The sequence below is a fragment of the Oryctolagus cuniculus genome, chromosome 1, assembly GCF_051225735.1.
Source record: "Oryctolagus cuniculus isolate XC-2025 breed Fujian yellow rabbit chromosome 1, ASM5122573v1, whole genome shotgun sequence".
Lineage (NCBI taxonomy): Eukaryota > Metazoa > Chordata > Mammalia > Lagomorpha > Leporidae > Oryctolagus > Oryctolagus cuniculus.
Genome location: NC_142867.1, coordinates 95,199,389 through 95,212,194, shown reverse-complemented (window position 1 = coordinate 95,212,194; position 12,806 = coordinate 95,199,389). Strand labels below are relative to the sequence as shown.

Genomic DNA, 12,806 nt, shown 5'->3' with positions numbered 1-12,806 from the left:
TTGGCCCTTGAGGCAACTCGGGGAGTAAACTAGCAGATGGAAGGCCTTTCTCTGCGTCTCTCCTACTTTATGTCACTCTGCCAGTCAAAAAAGTTGATCAATTTTCAAAAAAGACTTCCTTATTTTCCAACTCTCCCCAGGTAAATTTACATAGATTAGTAGCTATGATTCATTTGTTGAGAACATTAAGCAGAACTCAAGTATGCATTGGCCTTCCTTATGTGTCTTAAAACATGATCTATTATATATGAGTTTTGTATTTTTACACACTGATTTTAAAAAATTGTAATGCAGAATTACATGAATATTCACATATACCTCTGTTCAAAAATCTTTTTTTGATTAGATATAATGAATCATCTTGAACAATTCATTAACTCATTCATTGGAGATTTATTGACTGCTTATTTTGTGCAAGGTGCTATAGCTGTCAATTTATTAGGATGGTAAAATTGTTGCTTTTGGCCTTTTTTTCCTGGACCCGCTTGCTGCCCCTGCACTATTGTGGCACATGGCCTTCAGGCCACCCACTCAGTGCTTCCTGGCCTACGTGCTCCTCCACATGGCTGGCTCCTGCTACTCAGTATGAATCCAGATTTCTCTTAGAGAGGGCCCTCATGCTCCTGTGCATTTTTCCCACTCAATAAAAAGCTTAAAACTTATGCTGCCTCCTGTATTTGGGTTTATCAAACAGGTTTTCAATTGCTAATTTTTAGTTGGAGAACTGGTATGGTTGCTTGAAAACGTGTTAGCATCAGGGAGAAGGAGCATTAAACATGGTGGATGCTCCACTTCTCACCTCAAAGATGGGCAAGAAACTATGCCTCAAGATGGCGGCCCCCCATGGCCAGACTCAGGATGCATATGTGGTTAGCTGAGCGACTTTATTCTGTGTTGTTGTTTTTTAATAGAGGTTTCTGCCCTCTATTTTGTTATTTTAAGCAGCCTCCTGCTCCTTCCCCAACCTTCACAACTAGATTTCTATTATTTTCCAACTCTTCCCAGGTAAATTTACATTTTTAAATTTCCTTGGCTCTGCCCAGCTGTTTCTCTCCTTTGTTTTTTTAAATAGCCTCACTCTTGTTCCACCCCCATCTAAAATATTTTTGCAGCTCTGCCCATGTGGTCTAAATAGCCCTGTGCTTGCTCTACCCCTTTAGATATGTGTGTGTTTATGATATCTATATATACAGTGTATATGTATGTAACACACATGCATTACATGTTAATATACATGTGGTATATGTACGTTAACTTATTTAGTATATAGGTAATATATGTTTGCTATCTATTAAACAATATATATGTTAATATAACTAATGTCATTTATCCATGTAAGTTGCTTAAGGACAATTAAGCTTAGAAAACGCTGTGTCTCTTTTTATTTTCTCAGGTCCTACAGAGAAACTATAAGGCTGTACAGCTCTGCATGCATTCCTACAGACTTACTTTTAAGGGTACAGTTTAAAAATTTGCCATGGGATCCCAAATCCCCTTGGGCTGGATGGTGAAAGTAACATCTTAAGTTTTAAAGCAATTATATATGTGTGATTGATTGTTAAGGTGATCATGTCAATAGGATTAAGTGTTTACTATTACTAATAAACAGAATTAAAGAGGAGGGAATGCTCCAACATGGGAAGGAGTCCATACAGAAGACTCAGAGTGGCAATCGCTTTAAGTAACACTCAGCGACCTCAGAATCATCCCTAAAAGCATTCTGGGCAGGTAAAAAGCCCACGAGAGCCTTCTGGCATGGAAAGCCAGGACACTCATGCAAAAAGTATCCCTACCTGGATTACCTCCTGGGTGAGACCCCAGTGGAAACAAGTGGTCATCAAAGAAGGATGTATTTTTCTCCGAAGGGAGGAGAGAACTTCCACTTTGCTTATGGCCTTGACTGAATACTCAGAGTTTGTGGATTCAGAAGGCTTCCATGACCTAGGTAGCTCATATCAAGAGCCTCAGGTGATTACTGATGAGTGAGTGTTAATTGTTAAATTAACAACAGGAGTCACTGTGCACTAACTTCCCATGCAGAACCTGTGTCCTCAAAGAGCTACAGTATTAGCATTAATGACAAAACTTGTTCCAAAAGATTCACCTTGGAACATTCTATGTGTCATAAGTTCTAGTTATGTCTAAGTGTCGAAATCCATTGCCTGTAATCTTAGGTATTACTCTAAAGTTTATCAAGTGTCTCAAACGTGAACTCTTAGATAAAATGTGTCTGAAATTCCTATCTTGTATACTGTAACACAAAGACAAATGCAGAGTAAGACAGCTGTTTCTATGTATCTTATTGTGTGCTAAACCTTTGCCTAAGGGATAATTTCTTTTGCATCCCACTAAACCTGGAATCTGGGGAAGTGTGGCTACAGAACTTCCCAAAGTCAGGTTTCTAAACCTAAGGTGATTATCTGGTATATGTTCTGACTCCAGGAAAGTGTGCTCTCAGTCAAGGGAAGAGAAAGCTATTCTATATTTAAAAAGGCAGCTAAGGAGATTTCTGGAAACGGCAAGATTCTGTGGAATCTGGATTCCAAGCTTTTGTATATAGCTTTAAAAATGCCCAGATGCAGATACTGTGCTGGACGGGGTAGCTAGAGGAGTTGTTCCAAAGAATTAAGGAGCTTCAAATAGAAGCTCTGACACTGGAAATCGCTGATGACAGGATTCTATGGAATACGGATTCCAGGATTTGGATTCTAAGCCTTGTATTTGCTTAAAAAGCCCCTGACATGGACACACTGTGCTGGACAGGGGAGCTACAAAAGGTGTTCCAAAGAATTATGGAGCTTTTAACAAAAACTCCAACGTTAGGAATTCTTGAGCAAGCCATTCATAGGAAGATCCTCTTCAGAGCAGATGCTTTGAATGGAAGGTACTTTACCAGGTGCTATTGAACACAAGTACCTCAGTAAAACGAGGATTAAACTTCTACCTCTTAGTCTTCACAGGTGAACTCAAAAGACATGCCTGATTATTCCTGTAAGCCAATCAGAGACCTTAAGTATCCCGTCAAAGCAAAAAAGACATGTTTCAGAACTCAACTTCTGGCAATAATTGACCATGCAGGGGACACAGATATTGGCCATGACAGAGACTACAATTCACAAAGCAAATCTCTTAGATAAGATAGAGACTTCCAGACCCAAGACAGACAGGGCCTGCACTATGCCCCTCATAAGCAGGAAGCAGCTATAGAAGATATGACTCTATGTCCTTCAGCATCCCTTAGGATTAAGGGAATGGAGTCTCCGGGAAGGGAATGTTGTAGGCAGGCATATAGGATAAAACGGATCAGGTTTGTGAGCTGGAAGACCACGTCTTCACCATGCCCCTGTGTGACCTCATGCCCTACCTGGCCACACTTGTGTGTCCACTGGCCAGACTAATTAACCACTCTCCTTTGGAAATGGATTAAAGGCCTGAAACACAGTGGGCCCAGCCCTTTTGGCCCTTTTTTCTCTTTTGCCTGGACCTACTTGCTGCCCCCATGCCTTTGGGGCATGTGGCCTTCGGGCTACCTGTTCCATGCTTCCTGGCCTACATCTTCTTTCACATGGCTGCCTGCCAGGGCTCAGTATGCATCCAGATTTCTCTCTCAGATAGGGCCCTCACTCTCCTATGCATTTCTCCCACTGAATAAAAAGCTAAAAACTTAAAAAAAAAAAAAGTTTAGCACCTCACAATCAGGCTAGAGCCTTCCTCAATGAATTACGTTGGTTCTATATTCTGCCAAATTAATTACAGCTTTTGCTAAGGACGCCTCTGACTCTGAGACCTAGGGCAAAAACTCCTAACTCTTCTGCAGGATTCTCAGTGTATTCCATAACCTAGCCACTTCCTAGCCATCTAACTTCCTTTCACTATACTGCTTTGACTGACCTTTCCAAGTGTTAGAATGGACATCTTCTCATTGTTCATCTCCAACACAGTGTCTTACTTGCACTGTTGGAATTGTGAAATCTTTTCATAATCTTTCTTAGATAAACCACATTCAGCCTTTAGGAACATCTTCTCTTTGGATTCATCTCTACCCAAGATCATATTAATCTTTCTTAAGAGAACAGCAGACTCAAATCCACATTTGCATGTAAAACATTTGCATGTTGTCTTAAGATCATTTTCCTCCCGGAACCGTCTGAGTTAAATGAAATGACTGCTTCAGCATACTTTCTAGCTTCCTTAGTTCTGTGGGACCCTCTGACTTCTCCTCCCCTGTATAGATCAACAAAATAAGAGCTTAAAGATAATGCTATAAATTGGTCTTCAGCAATCCTTTAAAGCCTTTCTCCATTTTTCTTCTGGAAAAATTCTGAGCTTCCCTGTTAACCCTAGTAATTTCTTGCATTCTCTTGTATACTCTTAAAAAGAGAAATTTTATGGCTTCTTATTAAAAGATCCATCTTGTTTTGTGCAAATGTATTTGTACCACATTTATGGGAACCTACCTTTTCCAGAACTGGCAGCCAAGATATCACAAGATGTAAGTTTTTCAAACAGAGCCAGTCTCCATTACGAGCACATTCTTTTAGCATTTGAATTGCTAAGTCAGCTTGACCCTGACCCATGGCAACCTACAAAAAAAAAAAAAAAATTCCATGAGAGTATTACAGGCATGGAAGGCCAAGACACTCTGGGGGGAAAAAAAAAAACCTAAATGAAAGATCTCTGCGAGTGAGATCCCAGTGAAAAGAACAGGTCATCAAAGAAGGAGGTACCTTTCTCTGAAGGGAGGAGAGAACTTCCACTTTGACTATGACCTTGTCTAAATATGATCAGAGTTGGAGAACTCAAAAGGCTTCCATAGCCTTGGCGACTCACAACAAGAGCCTAGGGTGATTACTGATGCCATAAACAAGAGTGTCAATTTGTTAAGTCAACAACAGGAGTCACTGTGCACTTACTCCTCATGTAGGATCTCTGTCCTTAATGTGCTGTACATTGAGACTTAATGCTATAACTAGTACTCAAACAGTATTTTTCACTTTGTGTTTCTATGTGGGTGCAAACTGTTGAAATCTTTACTCAATATATGCTAAACTAATCTTCTGTATATAAAGAGAATTGAAAATGAATCTTGATGTGAATGGAAGGGGGGAAGGAGAGGGAAAGGGGAGGATTGCGGGTGGGAGGGAAGTTATGGGGGGGAGCCATTGTAATCCATAAGCTGTACTTTGGAAATTTATATTCATTAAATAAAAGTTAAAAAAAAACAGATTGATAACATGTTTAACACAACATGAGATTCAATAATAGTCATATATAACTGGCATTACTATTAACTTTTGAAGGTCAAACTAAATCTTCTCCAAGAGTATTAAAAATTTTTATAAATAGTTAACATTCCTAGCAAAGTTACTGTTAATAGGTACAACTTGTGGAAATGGGTCCCCTTCCTTAAGATACCTCACTGATAACTGAATATCATCCTAATAAAAATGCTAATCTACTACATGTAACTAGGATTGAATGAAACTCCCTAGAACTAATCAGTGAAAAATTTGCACAACAGAGCCTAAAAGCTCTAGGTTTTTTTGTTTGGTTTATTTTTTTCCTATTTACACTGTTTTTTTAATTCTTTTCAGTTTGGGATGCTATACAGTATTTAATTTTTTTAACAAAATCATTCTTTCAGTGAAAAAGTTTGTTCCTTCACTCGTGAAAAATTAAAGGTAAGTTAATCAATTTTCAAACACACATGCACAAATTTAACTGAAAAACAACAGAAGACAATCTCAACAAATAAAAGCTCCTGCCTCAGGGAAAAAAAAAAAATTATAATGAATACTTTATTCTCAAAATGTATGCAAATATGCTAACTTCCTCTTGCTGTTTTAAGTAACCACAAACTTAGTAACTTCATTCAAATGATCATTTTTCTGGAAGTCAGAAGTCTCATGGATCTGAAATCAAAGTGTCTGCATTTGAAAAATAAAGATTCTCAGGCAGGCGCTGTGGCACAGAGGGTTAAAGCCCCAGCCAGCAGCATCTGCATCCCATAAGGGAGTTAGCTTGTGTCCCAGCTGCTCCTCTTCTGATCCAGCTCTCAGTTTGTGGTCTGGGAAAGCAGTGAAAGAAGGCAAAAGTGCTTGGGTCCCTGCAGCCCTGTGGGAAACCTGAAAGAAGCTCCTGGCTTAGGTTCGGAGAAGCTCTGCTCCTTGTGGCCATTTGGGGAATGAACCAGTGGATGGAGACCTTTCTCTCTCCCCTTCTCCTCTCTCCCCCTAACTCTTTCAAATAAATAAAATAAATCTTAAAGAAAACACAGATTCCAAGAGAGAACCTTGCCCTCACCTTTGCCAGCTTCTGGAACCCACTTATAAAATTTCTCTAGTGACACCTTCTTCCAGCTCCAAAGCCTGGAGCATGGCATCATCTCTGCTCTCTGACCTCTTCCTCCACCATTTTATCTCCTACTTCCACTCTGACTCACCTGCCTTCCTCTTAGAAGAACACTGTAATCAACTGGGTCCACCTGGAGAATCCAAGCTACTGTTCCCCTTTAAAAATCCTTAATATCAACAAAGTTTCTTTTGCCATGTAAGCTAACATATTCAATTTCAAGGGTTTAGGATATGGACACTTTTATGGGGCATTATCTAGCCTGCTACCAAGAAAAAAAGTCTATTTCATTAACAGGATCAAGTGTGACAGAAATAACCACAGCTGTAGCAAAACAGCAGGGCAATATGTACTGACCTGGTGATAACACTCTCCACTCCTTTCAGCATTAGCAAGTTCTTGAAGTTCCTGAGAAGGATCAGCACCCGGGGAAATAATTATCAAGATGGGTTCAATTTCCAGTGTCTCTTTGTATAACCGTTTGAGATTTAGGGGAAGTGGGGACAACTCTTTCAGTCCTAAAAGACGTATTAAAGAATTTGAAAATACAAACCAACATACACCAAAGAAGTCTATTAAAACTAATTACTTGATATTTAACAGATAACATATGGGTAAATGATAATCTCATACTTTTTGTTAACTCTACAATCATTCACATATTCGGTACTAAAAGCTAACATTTGTTGACTACTTAAGATTCCAGGCATATTTTTAAATGCTTGCTATCATCTAATCATTATAATGCTAACATACAGAGGCCCTGATAATCATGTTACAGCTGAAAAAATACATAGCCAGTACTATGTAGTTTGAAAAGGAAAGAGTTATCATTCCTGCACTTTTCAGGTACCAAAGTAAACAAAGTAACATTAGTTCAAACTATTATAGGTGATAAGTATAATTAATTCTTCTTCATTTCATATGTTCACTAACAAAGGACTGGTAAGAATCAGATGCACAGAACTAAATGGGAAAAAACTGCATGGATTTCAAAATCTTCTGCACCAACACAAACACATTTTTTAATTCATTTTCATGAACTTTTTGAAGTACCCTCATACTCTTTAGAAATGGAAAAATATGGAACCCTAGAAATAAACAACAAAAAAAATGAAGCATTTTGTAGTAGGCAGAAATCTAACAGTAGCTCTTTCAAGATCCTGAAGCCTTGTTTATTTAATCAAATACATAAGTAAGGCTGTGAAAGACTTTGCAGGTGAAACTAAAGTTATGGACCTTAAAGCAGAATTATCCTGTATTATCCACCTGTGCCAATCTAGTAACTGGAGCCCTTGTAAGTGGGAAAGTCTCTACAGTCAGAGATGCAGCAGAACAAGGATGAGGAGGTATATATCAGAGAGGTGAGAAGATCAAAAAGGAATTAATCTGCTATTGCTGGCTCTACAGATGGAGATGAGGCTATATGCCATAGAATGCAAATGGCCACAAAAAGCAGAGAATGATACCAAATGACAGGAAATGAGGACCTGAACCCTACAACTGTAAGGGGTTAAATCTAGATGAGTTTGAAAATGGGTTTCCCAGAGCCTCCCAAGAAGACTCTAATGACCCACATAGATATTATCTTGTGAGACTGGGAGAGGAGAAACCTGGTTAAGATAATAAATATGTGTTGTTATAAGTTAATAAATTTGTCAGCTAAGAGAAAATGAACACTTATTTCCATATGGTCTTCTTTCCTCTTAGACAAAGATTTCACAAGGAAAGCTGAGCTATGATAGCAAGATACACACAGTGGGAGGATAGAATGAATAAGAGTTAGGAGGATTAAAACACTAGAAAAGTTGCTTGGCTCAAAAAACCTTTCTGATGGAGAATCCAAGTTGTTGGTCCCTGTAGCTACCGTGGTACATTATAGGAATGTCTTTTTCCATTTCTAATATTTGAAAACATGTAGCATAATAGCCTACCTAGAGAATTTTGAAAAATAAACATTAAACCAGAATTACAGAGGTCAAAATATCTGCGCCTGGCAACTAAAATTTCTGAAAAGTAATGTAGAAAATTCTTCCAATATATGCCTTGCTTTATAGTATCATTAAACAGACATTTTTAAAAGTTTGATGTGTTATTCTGCTAATTTATCTTCAATCAAAACTGTTTTCATAAAACACATTTTCTAAGTTAACTGTTTTAAAGTTTATAAATTATAAAAGATTGCTAACATTTAATAAAAATCTTTCCATATGAACAAAGCTTGAAAAATTACATTTGAAATCCAATCTCTAAAACTTGATTAAAAAGAGATATGTTGGGGCCCATGCTGTGGCACAGCGGGTTAACCCTCCGCCTGCAGTGCCAGCATCCATGTGGTTCTAGTCCTGGCTGCTCCTCTTCCAAAAGCAGCAGGGAATGGCCCAGGTGCTTTGGCCCCTGCACCCATGTGAGAGACCCGGAGGAAGCTTCTGGTTCCTGGCTTCGGATGGGCCTGGCTCCAGCCACTGCGGCAATATGGGAGTGAACCAGTGAATGGAAGAACTTTCTCTCTGTCTCTGCCTCTCACTGTCTTTAACTCTGCCTGTCGAATAAATAAATAAAATCTTAAAAAAAAAAAAAAAGAGAGATGTGTTGACATTCTCAAGTAATTTGAGTTTTCAAAACTTATTCATACAATAAAAACTCTAATTTTACATGCAAATAGTACTAATAAAACCACTTGACCAAAGTCATCCAACTACGAATAGTATATATTTCTTAGAAATAGAATGATTTCTACAAACATATTAAACTTTCAAAGCATTTGAATATATAAATGAGAATTTTCTATTAATGATGATAAACCTTAAATGTCATTTGAGCCAGGGGTGAAACAGTATCATAATAGAAGTATTCCAAAGAACTGGCAGAAGGTCAAACTACAAAGTCAAAGGTCATATGTAAGACTAAATGAATGAGAAAAGGATAGACTCATAAGAACTTTTCTGAAAGGTATCTTGTTTAATTAAACTTGCATTTGAATTAAAAGGACAGATAAAAATGCATAGATAAGCCAGAAATCTATCAGGTAGTGATAAGTGCTAGGCAGAGAATTAAAACAGGTTGATGTGTTGGTACTGATTTAGATGACCCACAACACATTCCTGAAAATGCAACACTTGAAACTAACATGTGAATATGATACACAGGAGCGCTCTATAAAAGGAGGTAAAATGTTACCCAAGCATGTTAGTAAATAGGTCGTAGGACTATTTTGTCCACTAAAGCACAGTGGGTAAGCAAAAGGAGTACGAATCAAAGGTTCTAAGATGGCTAAATAGGGAAAAGATGTGCTGGTTTTTTGAAAAGATTAATTTATTTGAAATGCAAAATTATAGAAAGATGAAGAGGGAATGGAACGAGAGGGAGAGGAGGGAGGGGGAGAAGGAGATAGAGGAAGAGGAAGGAGAGGAGTGAGAGAAAGAGGGAAAGTGGAATGAAGAGAGAGAGGGAGAGAGAGAGAGAGGGAGATCTTCCATCCATTGGTTCACTTCCCTCAGATGGCTGCAATGGGCAGAGTTGGGCAAATTTGAAGCCAGGAACAAGGAGCCCAAGCATTTTAGCCATCTTCTGCTGCCTTTCCAGGTGCATTCGCAGGATTGGAAACAGAGCAGCCAGGACATAAACCAGCAGCCATATGGGATGCTGGCACCCCAGTCTGTGGCTTTATCCACAATGCCACAGCACTGATCCAGGCATGCTGATTCTAACCAGGGAAAGATAATATAAAAAGTGGAGGAAGTGTATCCCTAGTGGAGAGTTGGAGACAAGTTTTCAGTGGAAATTCTACAGAAAGAAGAGAGATGCTATGGAGTAGCTTGGAAAGTGCACACACGCAGCACCAAGTGGGCACCCCACCCACAACCCCTGCAGCCAGGGGCTAGAGGAAAAGCCATCTTCTGAGAGTGAGGTGAAAGCAGACTGCAGTACTCCGTGCCACTGGTGACACTGCGTGAGGGGAAACATTAGAGATCACACTGACTTTGAATCAGGCCTGGAGCCCTAGTAGGAGGCAGGGCACCCATTTAACCCAGTGAAAGAAAAGCACACTTCTTTCTCCACAATACTCTACAAGGGTGACCGAGACTAGCAGGGAGAAAGCACCATCTTAGCTCCAGAGGCTGCGGTTGCTCTCAAGTGCACTTAACTCGGAAACCAGAGAAACAACTTCATGAGATAAAGAAATCCATATGTAAAATAGATGAAAAATATCACCAAGAGATTGAGATATTGAAAAGAAATTAAACTGAAATATCAGAAATGGAGAATTCAAATTGTCAAACAGAAAATACAGTGGAAAGCCTCAACAACAGACTTGGTGAGGCAGAAGATTCTCTAACCTAGAAGACAAATCCTTGGAAATATCTCAGCCAGACCAAAAAAAAAAAAAAAAAAAAAAAAAAAAAAAAAAAAAAAAAAAAGAAGAAGAAGAAGAAAGAAGAAGAAGAAAAAATTAGAAAAACTGAAAATAGTGTTTGAGATTTATGGGATACTATCAAATGAAAACAGAAACTTTAAAATAATACAAAAGATCAGTGAAATGAAGAGCTGGGTTTTTGAAAAAAAATCAACAAAATTGATACATCATTGACCCAACTAACGAGAGAGAGAGAGAGAAACAACCAAATCAATAAAATCAGAGCTGAAAATGGATGGAGAGGAACAATAGATGCCACAGAAATAATACAAATCATCAGGAAGTTAGCTATATGCCAACAAATAAGAAAACCTAGAAAAAACAAATTCCTGAATATATACAATACATGAAAATTGAGTCATAAACACATAGAAATCCTAAATAGACCAATAAACAAGATGGAAATTGAATCAGCAATAAAGACTCTCATAACAAAAAGAAGCCCAGGATTGGATGGCTTCATTGCTGACTTCTACCAAACTTTTTAAGAAATAATTCCAATTCTTCTAAACTATTCAAAGCAGTCGAAAGGGAGGGAATCCTCCCAAACTCCTTCTATGAAGCCAGCGTCATCTTAATTCCAAAAGCAGTAAAAGATATCACACTAGTGAACATAGATGCAATAAATCCAACAACACAGCAGAAAGATCATTCACCTGGACCAAATGGGAATTGCCCATGGTATGCTGGGATGGTTAACATATGCAGATCAATAAATGTGACACATCACATTAACAAGCTGAAGAATAAAAACCATATGATTATCTCAATAGATGCACTTTATAAAATACAATATCCTTTCATGACAAAAAATCTTATGCAAACTGGGTATAGAAAGAACATTTTCAAACAATCAAGGCAAGATATGACAAACCCACAGCAAATATCATATTGAATGGGGAAAAGTTGGAAGCATTCCCACTAAGATCCTGAACCAGAAAAGGATGTCCATTTCTCTCCATTGCTATGAATATAGTTCTTGATGTTTTAGCCAGAGCCATTAGGCAAGAAAAAGAAATCAAGGGGATACAAATAGGAAAGGAAAAGTTGAATTATCCGTATTTGCAAATGACATGATTCTATCTTTAGGGGAACAAAAAGACTCCACTAAGAGACTACTGAAATTCATATGAGAGTTTGGTAAAGCTGCAGGATATAAAATCAACACACAAAAATCAATAGCCTTTGTATACACAGTTAATGACATAGCTGAGAAATAACTTGCAAGATTTGTCTATTCACAAAAACTATAGAAAAATTTAAATACCTTGGAATAAATTTAATCAAGGAGATAAATTTCTAAGATGAAAATCATAAAACATTAAAGGAATAAATAGAAGACACACACACAAAAAAATGAAAAAATATGCTTGTGGTTTGGAAGAATTAATACCATCAAAATGTCCATACTAGTCAAAGTAACTTATAGATTCAGTGTGATTCTAATCAAAATGCCAAAGACATTCTTCTCAGATCTACAAAAAAAATGATGCTACAATTAATGGAAACACAACTGACACTGAATAGTTAAAGCAATTTTAATAACAAATATGAAGTGGGAGGCATCACAATACCAGGCTCTAAGACATATTACAGAGCAGGTTTAATTGAAAAAGCCCTGCATTGACACAAAATAGACATGTAGCACAAAGGAAAATAGAAAACCTAGAATTTAATCCACATATCTACATCCAGCTTATCCTTTTCAAGAGAGCTGAAATCAATCCCAAGAGAAAGGATAAGTCTCTTCAAAAAAGCGTTCTTGGAAATTGGAACTACATTTGCAGAAGTATCAAACAAGACCCATACTCTATACCTTATACAAAAATCAACTCAACATGGATAAAGGATCTAAATCTACAACTGGATACCATCAATGTACTAGAGGAAAAGATTTCTTGGAAAAGACCACAGAGGCAAAATACACAAATGGGATTACATCCAGCTAAGAAGTTTCTAAATTGCAAAGCAAACACTCAAAAAGTGAAGACACAACCGACAGAATGGAAAAAAAAAAATTGCCAACTACACAACTGAT

At 37.9% G+C, this 12,806-nt stretch overlaps 1 protein-coding gene across 6 annotated transcripts in view; it reads right to left on the bottom strand.

Annotated features, from left to right (window-relative positions):
* DYNC2H1 (dynein cytoplasmic 2 heavy chain 1) overlaps nt 1–12,806 on the bottom strand; it is a 365,259-nt gene that overhangs the window by 144,482 nt on the left and 207,971 nt on the right. For all 6 annotated transcript variants that reach the window (XR_016219689.1, XM_051820199.3, XM_002708539.6 and 3 more), the window contains 2 exons: nt 6,709–6,869; nt 4,458–4,583 (listed from right to left, as the gene is read on the bottom strand). Coding sequence is in view for 5 of the 6 variants with exons in the window: in XM_051820199.3 (XP_051676159.3) it covers nt 4,458–4,583; nt 6,709–6,869 (287 nt within the window). In the remaining variant the exon portion in view is untranslated. The remainder of the gene's footprint in view (nt 1–4,457; nt 4,584–6,708; nt 6,870–12,806) is intronic.